The 9,298-nt window shown below is 71.9% G+C and overlaps 4 protein-coding genes across 6 annotated transcripts in view; 2 read left to right on the top strand and 2 right to left on the bottom strand.

The window, feature by feature from the left end:
- Positions 1-64: 64 nt before the first annotated feature.
- On the bottom strand, positions 65-2,424 carry CLP1 (cleavage factor polyribonucleotide kinase subunit 1). The gene is made up of 2 exons (XM_038138240.1): positions 1,551-2,424; positions 65-899 (listed from the first exon to the last, which is right to left on the bottom strand). Exons 1-2 carry the CDS (start codon positions 2,154-2,156, stop codon positions 228-230), a joined length of 1,278 nt encoding a protein of 425 aa, XP_037994168.1. The 5' UTR covers positions 2,157-2,424; the 3' UTR covers positions 65-227.
- Positions 2,346-4,898, top strand: YPEL4 (yippee like 4). The gene is made up of 5 exons (XM_038138290.1): positions 2,346-2,892; positions 3,482-3,787; positions 4,142-4,185; positions 4,289-4,397; positions 4,655-4,898. Exons 2-5 carry the CDS (start codon positions 3,641-3,643, stop codon positions 4,742-4,744), a joined length of 390 nt encoding a protein of 129 aa, XP_037994218.1. The 5' UTR covers positions 2,346-2,892; positions 3,482-3,640; the 3' UTR covers positions 4,745-4,898.
- A 389-nt stretch (positions 4,899-5,287) lies between these two features.
- SERPING1 (serpin family G member 1) overlaps positions 5,288-9,298 on the bottom strand; it is a 5,242-nt gene continuing 1,231 nt past the window's right edge. Inside the window, exons 1-9 of one of the 2 annotated variants that reach the window (XM_038138227.1) lie at positions 8,660-8,843; positions 8,428-8,497; positions 8,181-8,250; positions 7,589-8,066; positions 7,365-7,502; positions 7,080-7,283; positions 6,714-6,856; positions 6,210-6,429; positions 5,288-5,650 (exon numbers count right to left, since the gene is read on the bottom strand). In XM_038138227.1, the coding sequence (XP_037994155.1) occupies positions 5,403-5,650; positions 6,210-6,429; positions 6,714-6,856; positions 7,080-7,283; positions 7,365-7,502; positions 7,589-8,066; positions 8,181-8,250; positions 8,428-8,497; positions 8,660-8,825 (1,737 nt within the window). In that variant the 5' untranslated portion in view covers positions 8,826-8,843 and the 3' untranslated portion in view covers positions 5,288-5,402. Of the gene's footprint in view, positions 5,651-6,209; positions 6,430-6,713; positions 6,857-7,079; positions 7,284-7,364; positions 7,503-7,588; positions 8,067-8,180; positions 8,251-8,427; positions 8,498-8,659; positions 8,844-9,298 lie in introns of those variants that run through there. The other variant, XM_038138228.1, reaches the window with a different exon arrangement.
- LOC119701517 (ubiquitin-conjugating enzyme E2 L5-like) overlaps positions 8,713-9,298 on the top strand; it is a 2,874-nt gene continuing 2,288 nt past the window's right edge. For both annotated transcript variants that reach the window (XM_038138284.1, XM_038138285.1), the window contains exon 1: positions 8,713-8,844. In XM_038138284.1, coding sequence (XP_037994212.1) covers positions 8,824-8,844 — 21 coding nt within the window. In that variant the 5' untranslated portion in view covers positions 8,713-8,823. The remainder of the gene's footprint in view (positions 8,845-9,298) is intronic.

Genomic DNA, 9,298 nt, shown 5'->3' with positions numbered 1-9,298 from the left:
CCGGGGCCGGTAATGGCCGCTCCCCTCGGGGAACCCCCACCCTCAGCAGACGCTCAGCAGCCGCAAAGGCTTCCAGATTTAATAGCAAATTGTACAAAAAGTATAAAACCGAAGGGCGGGCGCTGCACCGGGGTCACACCGCGCTGGGGGGACAAGGAGGGGGCGCTGGGGGGAGGAGGATGAGGAGGATGAGGAGGAGGAGGATGAGGGCACATCCCGCCCCTCCCCTACTTGAGGTCCATGAAGCGAATGTCCATGATGAGCAGGAAGTTCTTGGGCAGGGGGCGCGGGGCTGGGGACAGCACGGTGAAGACCTGGCGCTCCAGGTCCACGCCGGTGACCACGATGAAGCCGGCCACGCTGGTCTCGGAGATGTTGTCGTCGGGGCTGTCGGCGGTGCTGACGCTCAGCAGGTGGTGCACCATGTCCCGCCCCGGCGTCACCGGCACCAGCTTCAGCTGGTTGTCCTCCTGCGACATGCCCAGCGGCAGGCACGAGTCCGGGATGGTGGGAGCGCCCACCTTGTAGATCTTGACGTCGGAGAACTTGACGTCGAAGGCGTGGGGGTAGAAGCAGCCGCGGAAGCCGTAGAAGTACTCGCGGATGCGCTCGTCCCGGCACTCCCGGCGGAAGTCCTTGGAGCGCTCCACCACGCCGCCGGACTTGGGCAGCAGCACGGTGCGCACGAAGTGCGGCAGGTCCCGCTTGAGCTCGTTGTAGAGGCGCTCCTGGTCCAGCACCACCACCACGTCCACCTCGAAGGCGGAGGCGGCGTGCACCAGCGCCTGGTAGCCCGAGCTCTTGACCCAGCCGCAGGTGTTGATGACGCAGCCGCTCACCGACGCCCGCCGGTTCACCTCGCAGCGCTGGTTGAAGACGTCGGCCAGGCACGACGTGATCTGCGGGTGCGGGGGGGTGTGTGAGTGTGGCACCCGTGTCCCCACGCCGTCCCCAGCTCCTTCAGAACCCTCAAGGCCTCCACTCTTGGCGGCCACCCAAAATCGGGGAATTGTCTGGCTGGGAATGCATCCTAAAGCCCAGCCAGCTCCCCGGGGCAGGGGCACCTTCCACCAGCCCCATCTCAGCTCCGAGCCCCACCCAGCCCGGCCTGGGGCACTTCCAGGGATGGGGCAGGCACAGCCTCTGCAGGCAGCCCTGAAGGGCCCCACCGTCCTCACACTGAAGGAATTTCTTCCCAATATCCAGCCTAAACTTCTCCTCTCACCGAGAACCCATTCCAGCCCTCCCTATCACTCCCGATCCTGACTGGAATCCCTCTCCTGTTTCCCCGTGGGCCCTCAGGATGGAAAAGGCTGCTCTGAGGTCAAGCTTTCCTCCTCCAGGCTGAGCTGCCCCACCTCTCCCAGCCTGTCTCCCCTCCAGCTCCAGCTCCCTTCACCAGCTTCGTGTCCTCCCGTCTCACCTGATAACCGGGAAGGGGCGGCCGGCCGTGCACGAGGCTGTTTTCCAAACGCCTCGTGCTGTCCCCAGACAGCACCCCGGGATTCGGACACCCCGCACCCAAGCCGGGCCGAGCCCGCCGCGCTCACCTTGTTGTAGAGCTTGATGTTGGTGCCGGGCGTGGTGGAGCCGAAGTGGTAGACGAGCGGGGCCTGCAGGGAGAAGCCCTCCTCCACGTCGGCCGGGCGCTCGATGTACAGCGCGCCCATGGTGCCGGGGATGGACACCGAGCCCTGCCCCACGTCCAGCTCCACGAAGGTGGGCCGGCGGCCCAGGCGCACGGCGTAGTTGAGCAGCAGGCGGCACACGGTGGTCTTGCCCACGTCGGTGGGCCCCACCACCATGACGCGGGGCCCGCGCTCGTCCTCCCGCTCGGCCTGGCGCCGCATCTGCTCCAGCGCCGTGTGCGTGTTCAGGTACAGCAGCATCGGCGTGTCCCGCGACACGTAGGCCACCTCGGTGCGGCCGCTGAGCTGCACGGTGCAGCCGTGCCACGTGAACACGGCCACCTTGGCGCCCGCGTCGAACGTGAACTTCTTGTTGCGGGTGAGCTCGGTGCCGAACACCTCGGCCATGCCGGTCAGCAGCTCCAGCTGCACCGTCTGCGCCGCCTCCACCTCGAACCGCAGCTCCGTCTCCCGCTCCAGCTCGAACTTGGCCACCTGCTTCTTCTCCTCGCCGCCATCGTCCGCCATGACGGCGACGCGGGGGTCCCGGGTCCGGTGTCCCCCGGCCGCCGCGGCCGCGACGGAAGTGACGTCAGAGCGGCGCGCCGGGGGCGCGGGTGACCGAGGTCACGTGGGACGTCGGGGATCACGTGGGGAGGGGGCGTGTCCCGTCCCGTTCCCGCGGCTCGTTTGCATCTCATTTGCATATCGCCCGCGGCCCCTCGTCTGGTTTGCATCTCATTACGGTGGGGCTCCCCCTCTCCTCGCCCCGATCCCTCGGGATGAGTCCCGGGATCGTTCGCGTGACGTTGGCACGGCACCTGCACGCAGTGCCGCCCCCCCGCCTGATCTGCGTCTCACAGAGGGGGCACGGGGGACAGGGACACGCGCAGGGACACTGGGGACAGGGCAGAACGCGGGGACACGGGGGGGCGAAAGAGACATGGGCACACAGGGGACACGGGGGGACACGGGGGGGACACGGGGACGTGGGGCCCGTGAGCGAGCGGGAGGTGCCCCGGCGGCCGCAGCGCATCCCCGGCGGCCGGGCTGACGTCGGAGGGCCGGTGCGGTGACGTCACGGCGGCAGTGGCGGGTGGTGACGTCACGGCCGCGGGATGAGTCACGGTGCCGTGATGCGGCTCCCGGGCACGCAGGGCCCCCCCGCGCCCGCCCCGGGGACAGCGGCGACAGCGGCAGCGGCGACAGCGGGGACAGCGGCGGGCGGTGAGCGGCCCCGGCCGCCGGGAAGCCACGGAACCCGGTACCCCCCCATCGTGTCCCCCCGAGACGCCCAAAGCCCCACCGAGCGCCCCGCCGTGTCCCCCAGCGCTCCTGACATTGCCCCCCCCACGGCGACATCCCTGTCCTCCTTCACCGCCACCGCAAACACCCCCCCAGCACCCTCCCGCCTCCCGGGGACCCCCGGCACCCCTCCCGGGACCCACAGCCTGCCCCTTGGGACCCCCATCATCGCTCCTTGGGACCCTCATCACCACCCCCCGAGGACCCCCCTCATCTCCTGTCGGGAGTCCCGCCATCCTTCCTTCGGTTCCCCATCCCCCCGCTCGGTACCCGCAGTTTTCCCCCTCAGCCCCCCCCCCCCCCCATCACCTCCCCGGGCACCCCCACTCCCCAGGGACTCCCCGACGCTTCGAGAAGAGACCCCAGAACCATCGTGGGACGCCCCCCCCCCCCTCCCCGGTCCCTCGTGTTCCCCGTGCCCCCCCGGCTTTCCCGGTGTCACTCCTGCGATGAGCCGCCCGCTCTCAGCCGGCTCCGTTCGCGGGGCGCCCACTCCCGGGAGGCTGAGGAGGGGGTCCCCCTTTACCTGCCCTCCTCCCCCTTCGCAGGCCGCCCCCCTTTTCCGCCTCCATCTGCCGGGGGGCCCCGGCGGAGCCCCCCGAGCCGGGCCGGGCGGGACGGCGGCTCTGGGCGCGCTGCTGCGCTGCTTCCCGTGCGAGCGGCTGTGCGGGGGCTGCGCGGTGCCCCCCGGGGCGCTGCCCCCGGCCATGCCGCCCCCGGGCCGCCGCCGCCTGCCCCCCGCCGCCCGCCTGCCGCCGCGCACCTTCCGCAGCTACCTGCCGCGCTCGCACCGCACCTACAGCTGCGTGCACTGCCGGGCGCACCTGGCCCGCCACGAGGAGCTCATCTCCAAGGTGCCGCCGCCACCCCCGGCATGGGTGGGCACCGGCCCTCGCGTGTCGGGACGGCGGGAGCCCCCCTCGCCGCGTCCCCGGGGGTGGGGGGTGTCCTGGGACAGCGGGTGTCCCTTCGCCGCGTCCCCGGGCTGCTGAGTTTGAAGCGCCCTCCCCGCCCCCCGCCACGGCGCGGCGCGCTGGCGGCGGCGGGTGACCGGAGGTGGCCGTCCCCCCCTCCGTGTCCCCGAGCCGGCGGGTGTCCCCCCGCGGTGTCCCCCGGCCGGCGGCAGCGCAGCGGGACGGGAGCGGGACGTGGAGGGAGGGGCGCGGACGCGGGGGGACCCGCCGGTGACACTCGCCGTGTCCCCACAGTCCTTCCAGGGCAGCCACGGCCGCGCCTACCTGTTCAACTCCGTGTGAGTACCGGGGGCACCGGGGCTGGCGGCGGGGAGGGGCAGCCCGGGGGTCGCCGGGCCGGCTGCGCCGAGCCTGTGCGAGCGAGCCCCGCTCTCGGCGCAGGGTGAACGTGGGCTGCGGCCCGGCCGAGCAGCGCCTGCTGCTCACGGGGCTGCACTCGGTGGCCGACATCTTCTGCCAGAGCTGCAAGACCACCCTGGGCTGGAAATACGTGAGTGCCCCCCAGCTGGGACCCCCCGCCTGCTGCGGGCACTGCCCGGGGACCCCAACCCCTGTCTGGGCACCCCAACCCCTGTCTGGGCACCCCAACCCTTTGCGAGGGCATCCCCGGGCACCCCAAGCCCTGCCCTGGCACCCCAACCCCCGCCTGGGCACCCCCGGGCACCCCAACCCTTTGCCGTGCACCCCCCCAAGGCCTGGGAAGCGCCCGTGGGGGCACGGGGGGTGACACCGTGTCCCCCTCCCCAGGAGCAGGCGTTCGAGAGCAGCCAGAAGTACAAGGAGGGGAAGTTCATCATCGAGATGTCGCACATGGTGAAGGAGAACGGCTGGGACTGAGGCGGGGGCGCGGCTGGCACTGGAGGGCACCTGGGGGCGCGCTGGGTGACCCCCTCCTCGGCGCCTTGGCTGTGCCCCCCGGTGCCCCCCGGGCGGCACCAGCCGCGGGGGTCGCGGGGCTTTTCTAGGGCAATAAAGGCTTTTTTTTTAGGAAGGTGCTGGCTGTCACCTGCCCCCTGTGCTGCCACCACCCCAGCTCAGCCTGGCACACAGCCTGGCACAGAAAGGGGGTCCCTGGTGGCCCCAAACTGTCCCTTCCCTGCGCAGGAGGCAGGAGGTGGTTGGTGCGTTTATTGGGACCCCGAGCTGGCGGGGAAACTGAGGCACGGGAGGGGCAGGGACCCCCTGGTGCCCTGGGGAGTGTGAAGGGAGGAGAGGAGAGGAGAGGAGAGGAGAGGAGAGGAGAGGAGAGGAGAGGAGAGGAGAGGAGAGGAGAGGAGAGGAGAGGAGAAGAAGGAGGAAGGGATGAAGGAAGGGAGGGAGGGAGGGAGGAGGGACAAGGGAAGGAAGGATGGGAGGAGAGGAGAGAGGAAAGGGATAAAGGAGAGAGGAAAGCAGGGAGAGGAGGAGGCAGGGATGGAGGGAGGAGGGAGAGGAGGAGGCGGGAGGGAAGGACGGAGGGATGGGAGGAGGGAGGACAGGGACAGGAGGAGCAGAGTCAGGGCTGGGGGTCGCTGACACGGCCCATGAAGACGGGGACGTTGCCGGTGTCGTGCCAGAGGACGAAGAGGAAGGGGCGCAGGGCCTCCAGCACCAGGGCCGAGCGCGCCACCGAGGTGGCCATGGCCGCCGCCGCCTCCACGCCGGCCTCGTCCAGTGCCAGCACCGCCCGGTGCCGCGCCGTGTCCACCGCGGCCGGGCCCCGCGCCAGCCCGCACAGCTCCGCGTCCAGGAACAGCCCGAAGTCTGCGGCAGCCGGCCTCAGCGCCACTCCCGCGGAGCGCGGGGGCAGCGGGGCCGAGGGGACACCGGGGACGGAGGGGACACCGAGGGGACACCGGGGACGGAGGGGACACCGAGGGGACACCGGGGACGGAGGGGTCCAGAGAAAACCAGAGGGACAGGGACATGGAGATGCGGGGACACGAGGGACAGTGGGGATGGAGGAGGCACGGGGACACAACGGGGACGCCGCGGGGCGCCAGGGGACGTTCAGGGATACGGGAACACCGGGGAGATGGGGGATGTTCGGGCCGCTGGGGATAATTTGGGGACACTGGGATGTAAAGGGACATTAGGGGTGCTGGGGACACGGGGGACACCAGGGACACGGGAATGTGGGGGGCCTCAGGGGAAACCAAAGGTAAGGGGATACCGGGGACATTGTGGCCTTTGGGGACCCTGGGGAAAGTGACCCCCAGGGGAGGGGCCCGTGACGCCCCGCAGGGAGTAAGGTCACCGCACAGGGAGCGGTGTGACCGCGCCGCCCAGCCAGCCCCTGTAGTGCCATCAGAGGTGTCCTTACCCATGTCGTGGACCAGTGGCACCACGTCCAGGGCGAGGTCGAGGCGCAGGCGGGGCAGGGACAGCGCGGTGGCCCGGGGCGTGGTGCGGGCCGCCCGCCGCAGCAGCGCCAGGAAGGTGGCGGGGTCCAGCGCCCGCTCCAGCGTCTCCAGAGGCTCCAGGGGCCCCCGCGGCATCAGCACCACGAGGCTCAGCCCCCCGTGCAGCTCCAGCCGCCCCACCTGTGGGGCAGACCCCCCACTAAGGGCCACTGCGGGGACCCCATGGACCGGCACCCCCAGAGAGGTGCCACCCTCAAAGTCCCCCGGCAGCGAGGTCACAGCCTGTGCCCCTTTCAGTGCCAGGGGAGTGACATCAGCCTGGCATCCTCCCCGAGTGCCGCAGGAGTTACGTCACAGCCTGGCATTCCTCCTTAGTGCCACTGGAGTGACATCATGCCATTATCCCCCCAGCAGCGACCCCCAAGACCCCCAGCAGGCGGTGGCCGGTCCCGGCCAAGGGCTACCTGGGCCTGCAGGCGGGAGTCGATGAAGGAGGCCACCGGGTACTTGGCGCTGGTCATGGTGGGCACCCTGCGGGGGCGGTGCCCGGGCCGCTGGAAGGGCAGCAGCACCGTCTTCTTGCGGTCCAGCGGCGTGCGCCAGGCGGCTGCGGGGACACGGCACCGCGGCTGGGGGCGGGGGCACCGGGGGGCCGCACCCGTGCCCGGGGAATGCCCGGGGGATGCCCAGAGAATGCCCGGGGGATGCCGGGGGGCATGCCCGGGGAGATGCCCGGGGGATGTCAGGGGGGATGTCAGGGGGGATGCCCAGGGGATGCCCGGGGGAATGCCCGGGGGATGCCCGGGGGATGGCGGGTGGCGGGGCCGTACCGCGCAGGTGGACGGCGCTGAGCAGCAGCAGGCTGGGCTCGGGGGGCAGCGAGGAAAGCAGCGAGGGCAGCAGCCCCTTGCTGGCCTCCCGCACCCAGGCGTTGATGCGCTGCAGGTCCAGGCTCTCGTTGCCGCTCAGGGCGTACGGGCGGGCGCCGTAGAAGCGCAGCGAGTCGTTGAGGAAGCGGGGCCGGAGCTGCAGCTCTGTGGGGCGGCGCGGTGCCGCTGTCAGTCCGGGTGCCCAGCGGGCAGCGGCGCCCCACCGGAGCCCGGTGCCCGCCTCACCTGGGTTGTGGAAGATCTGGGCGGCCGAGAAGAGGCCTGGCGCGCTGGCCAGCTGCTGCAGGGCGCCGTGCACGCAGTCCAGCCCCTGCGGGTACGCCAGGAGGGCGGCCAGGCGCTCCTGGGTTTCTCCGCGGGCGCCTGCGGGCACAGGGGAAGCTCAGCGAGGTGGCCCGGCTGGGACAGCGGTGACACGGCGGTGCCGGTGCCCGCGGGCAGCCCCTCACCCAGCAGCAGGTGCGAGAGCCCCAGGGCGACGTTGATGGGGGAGAAGAGCAGGTTGTGGTCGGGCTGGGCGGCCTCTGCCATGCGCTGGTAGAAGCGGAGGGCGAAGGTGACCAGAGCCTCGGCCACGGCAGCCCGCTGCTCCCCCGTGGGCTCCCCGCAGGTGTCGCTCGGCTTCTCGTCCCCAGGGCACGGCGGGGCGCTGGTGCCAGGTGTGGGCGCTGCCGTGGTCGCACTGCCTGCGGGGTCCAGCTCCTCCAGTGCCCCCTCCGGCGCTGCGGGGCTGGGGACATCTGTGACACCCCAGCCAGGCAGCCCCTCAGGGTGAGCGCTGGGGGTGGGCACGGGCAGCTCGGGGGCACCCGCGTCCTGCGAGGGAGCCGGGGTACGAGCAGGGGGCACAGCGGGCGCAGGTGGTGTCGGTGTCAGGGGCTCTCTGGGCAGTGTCATCCAGCTGGGAGAGGCCTCCAGGGCGAGCACCTGGGCACGGGGACTTGTGTGAGGGCGACACGGGGCGCCCGGGTGGGGGACTCGGATGAGGCGGTATAGAGGGGTGTCAGGCACAGGGAGCCCGTGTCCCTGAGCCACACTTACCGGGGTGCCAGTGACCGTGGCTGTGGCCACCAGCCACGCCAGAGGCAGCCAGAGTGTCTTGATGGGCATGCTGGCAGGAGGGCACAGGTCAAGGGCAGGACAGACACCCAGCATCCCCCACCCCGGCACGCCGCACCCCACTCCCTGCACCACCCGTACCCCCACCCCGTGCAGCCCCACCCCGGGGTGCCCCCGCTCTGTCCCCCCTGGCTGTGGGGGGTGGGAGGAGGCAGCACCCCGGGCCCACCTGGGCGCCCGGCGGGTCGGTCCCTGCGTGTCCAGCGGGCGCCGGGAGATCTGGCCGGCTCCGACCCTGCCTGGTTAAAAATTAAGGAGGTTCCCGTAAATCAGCCGGGACACGGCCGGTAATGCGGGGGCGGGCGGGGGGGGTTGCCGAGGCAGCCGGGATGCGGCCCCGCGTGCCGTTTTGCTCCCGTCAGCCACCCGTCTGCGCGGGGTGCCGGCTTTCCGTCACCCACCGCCCCTGGGAGCCCCGCGGTGGCGGGGGTCGCCGGCCGCCCCCGGTCCATCTGTCCCCCCCACCCCCCCCCCCGTGCCGGAGGCGCGGCCGCAGAACCCGGTCCCGCCCGCCCAGAGGCGTGACCCCACGGAGCCCATCCCGCGGCACCGGGCACTGATCACCATGGCCGGGCGGATCGCCAAGGTGGGCTCCGGGGCCCCGGGACGGGACCAGGACTCCGGCGCCGCTGCGGTACCGGCGCGGGGTCCTGGTCTCCGCACCGGAGCGGGGGCCGGGGGCAGCCGAGCTCGCCGTGAGGGGGTCCCGGTACCGGGCTGCGAAAGGGGGGGTCTGCGGAGTGTTATTGGCAGTGCGGGGATACCGGTACCGGGGTGCGGGAGAGGCGGTGCTGGGGGTGTCAGCGCCCGGTGACGGGGTCCCGGTACCGGGGAGAGGCGGTGCTGGGGGTGTCAGTGCCTGTGCGGGGGTCCCGGTACCGGGGAGAGGCAGTGCTGGGGGTGTCAGTGCCGGGGCGGGAGTCCCGGTACCGGGGAGAGGCAATGCTGGGGGTGTCAGTGCCTGTGCGGGGGTCCCGGTACCGGGGAGAGGCAGTGCTGGGGGATGTCAGTGCCGCGTGCGAGGGTCCCGGTACCGGGAG

The sequence above is a fragment of the Motacilla alba genome, chromosome 5 (assembly GCF_015832195.1).
Source record: "Motacilla alba alba isolate MOTALB_02 chromosome 5, Motacilla_alba_V1.0_pri, whole genome shotgun sequence".
In the NCBI taxonomy this organism is placed as follows: domain Eukaryota; kingdom Metazoa; phylum Chordata; class Aves; order Passeriformes; family Motacillidae; genus Motacilla; species Motacilla alba.
Note: the sequence above shows the minus strand (reverse complement) of the source record. Positions and strands in the feature narration are given on the sequence as shown.

Coding starts and splice junctions, on each gene's coding strand:
- CLP1 (XM_038138240.1), bottom strand. CDS start 2,156: ATGGCGGACGATGGCGGCGAGGAGAAGAAGCAGGTGGCCAAGTTCGAG. Junction 900..1,550: donor ACATCAAGCTCTACAACAAG/GTGAGCGCGGCG, acceptor CCGCACCCGCAG/ATCACGTCGTGCCTGGCCGA.
- YPEL4 (XM_038138290.1), top strand. CDS start 3,641: ATGCCGCCCCCGGGCCGCCGCCGCCTGCCCCCCGCCGCCCGCCTGCCG. Junction 3,788..4,141: donor ACGAGGAGCTCATCTCCAAG/GTGCCGCCGCCA, acceptor GTGTCCCCACAG/TCCTTCCAGGGCAGCCACGG. Junction 4,398..4,654: donor CCACCCTGGGCTGGAAATAC/GTGAGTGCCCCC, acceptor CCCCCTCCCCAG/GAGCAGGCGTTCGAGAGCAG.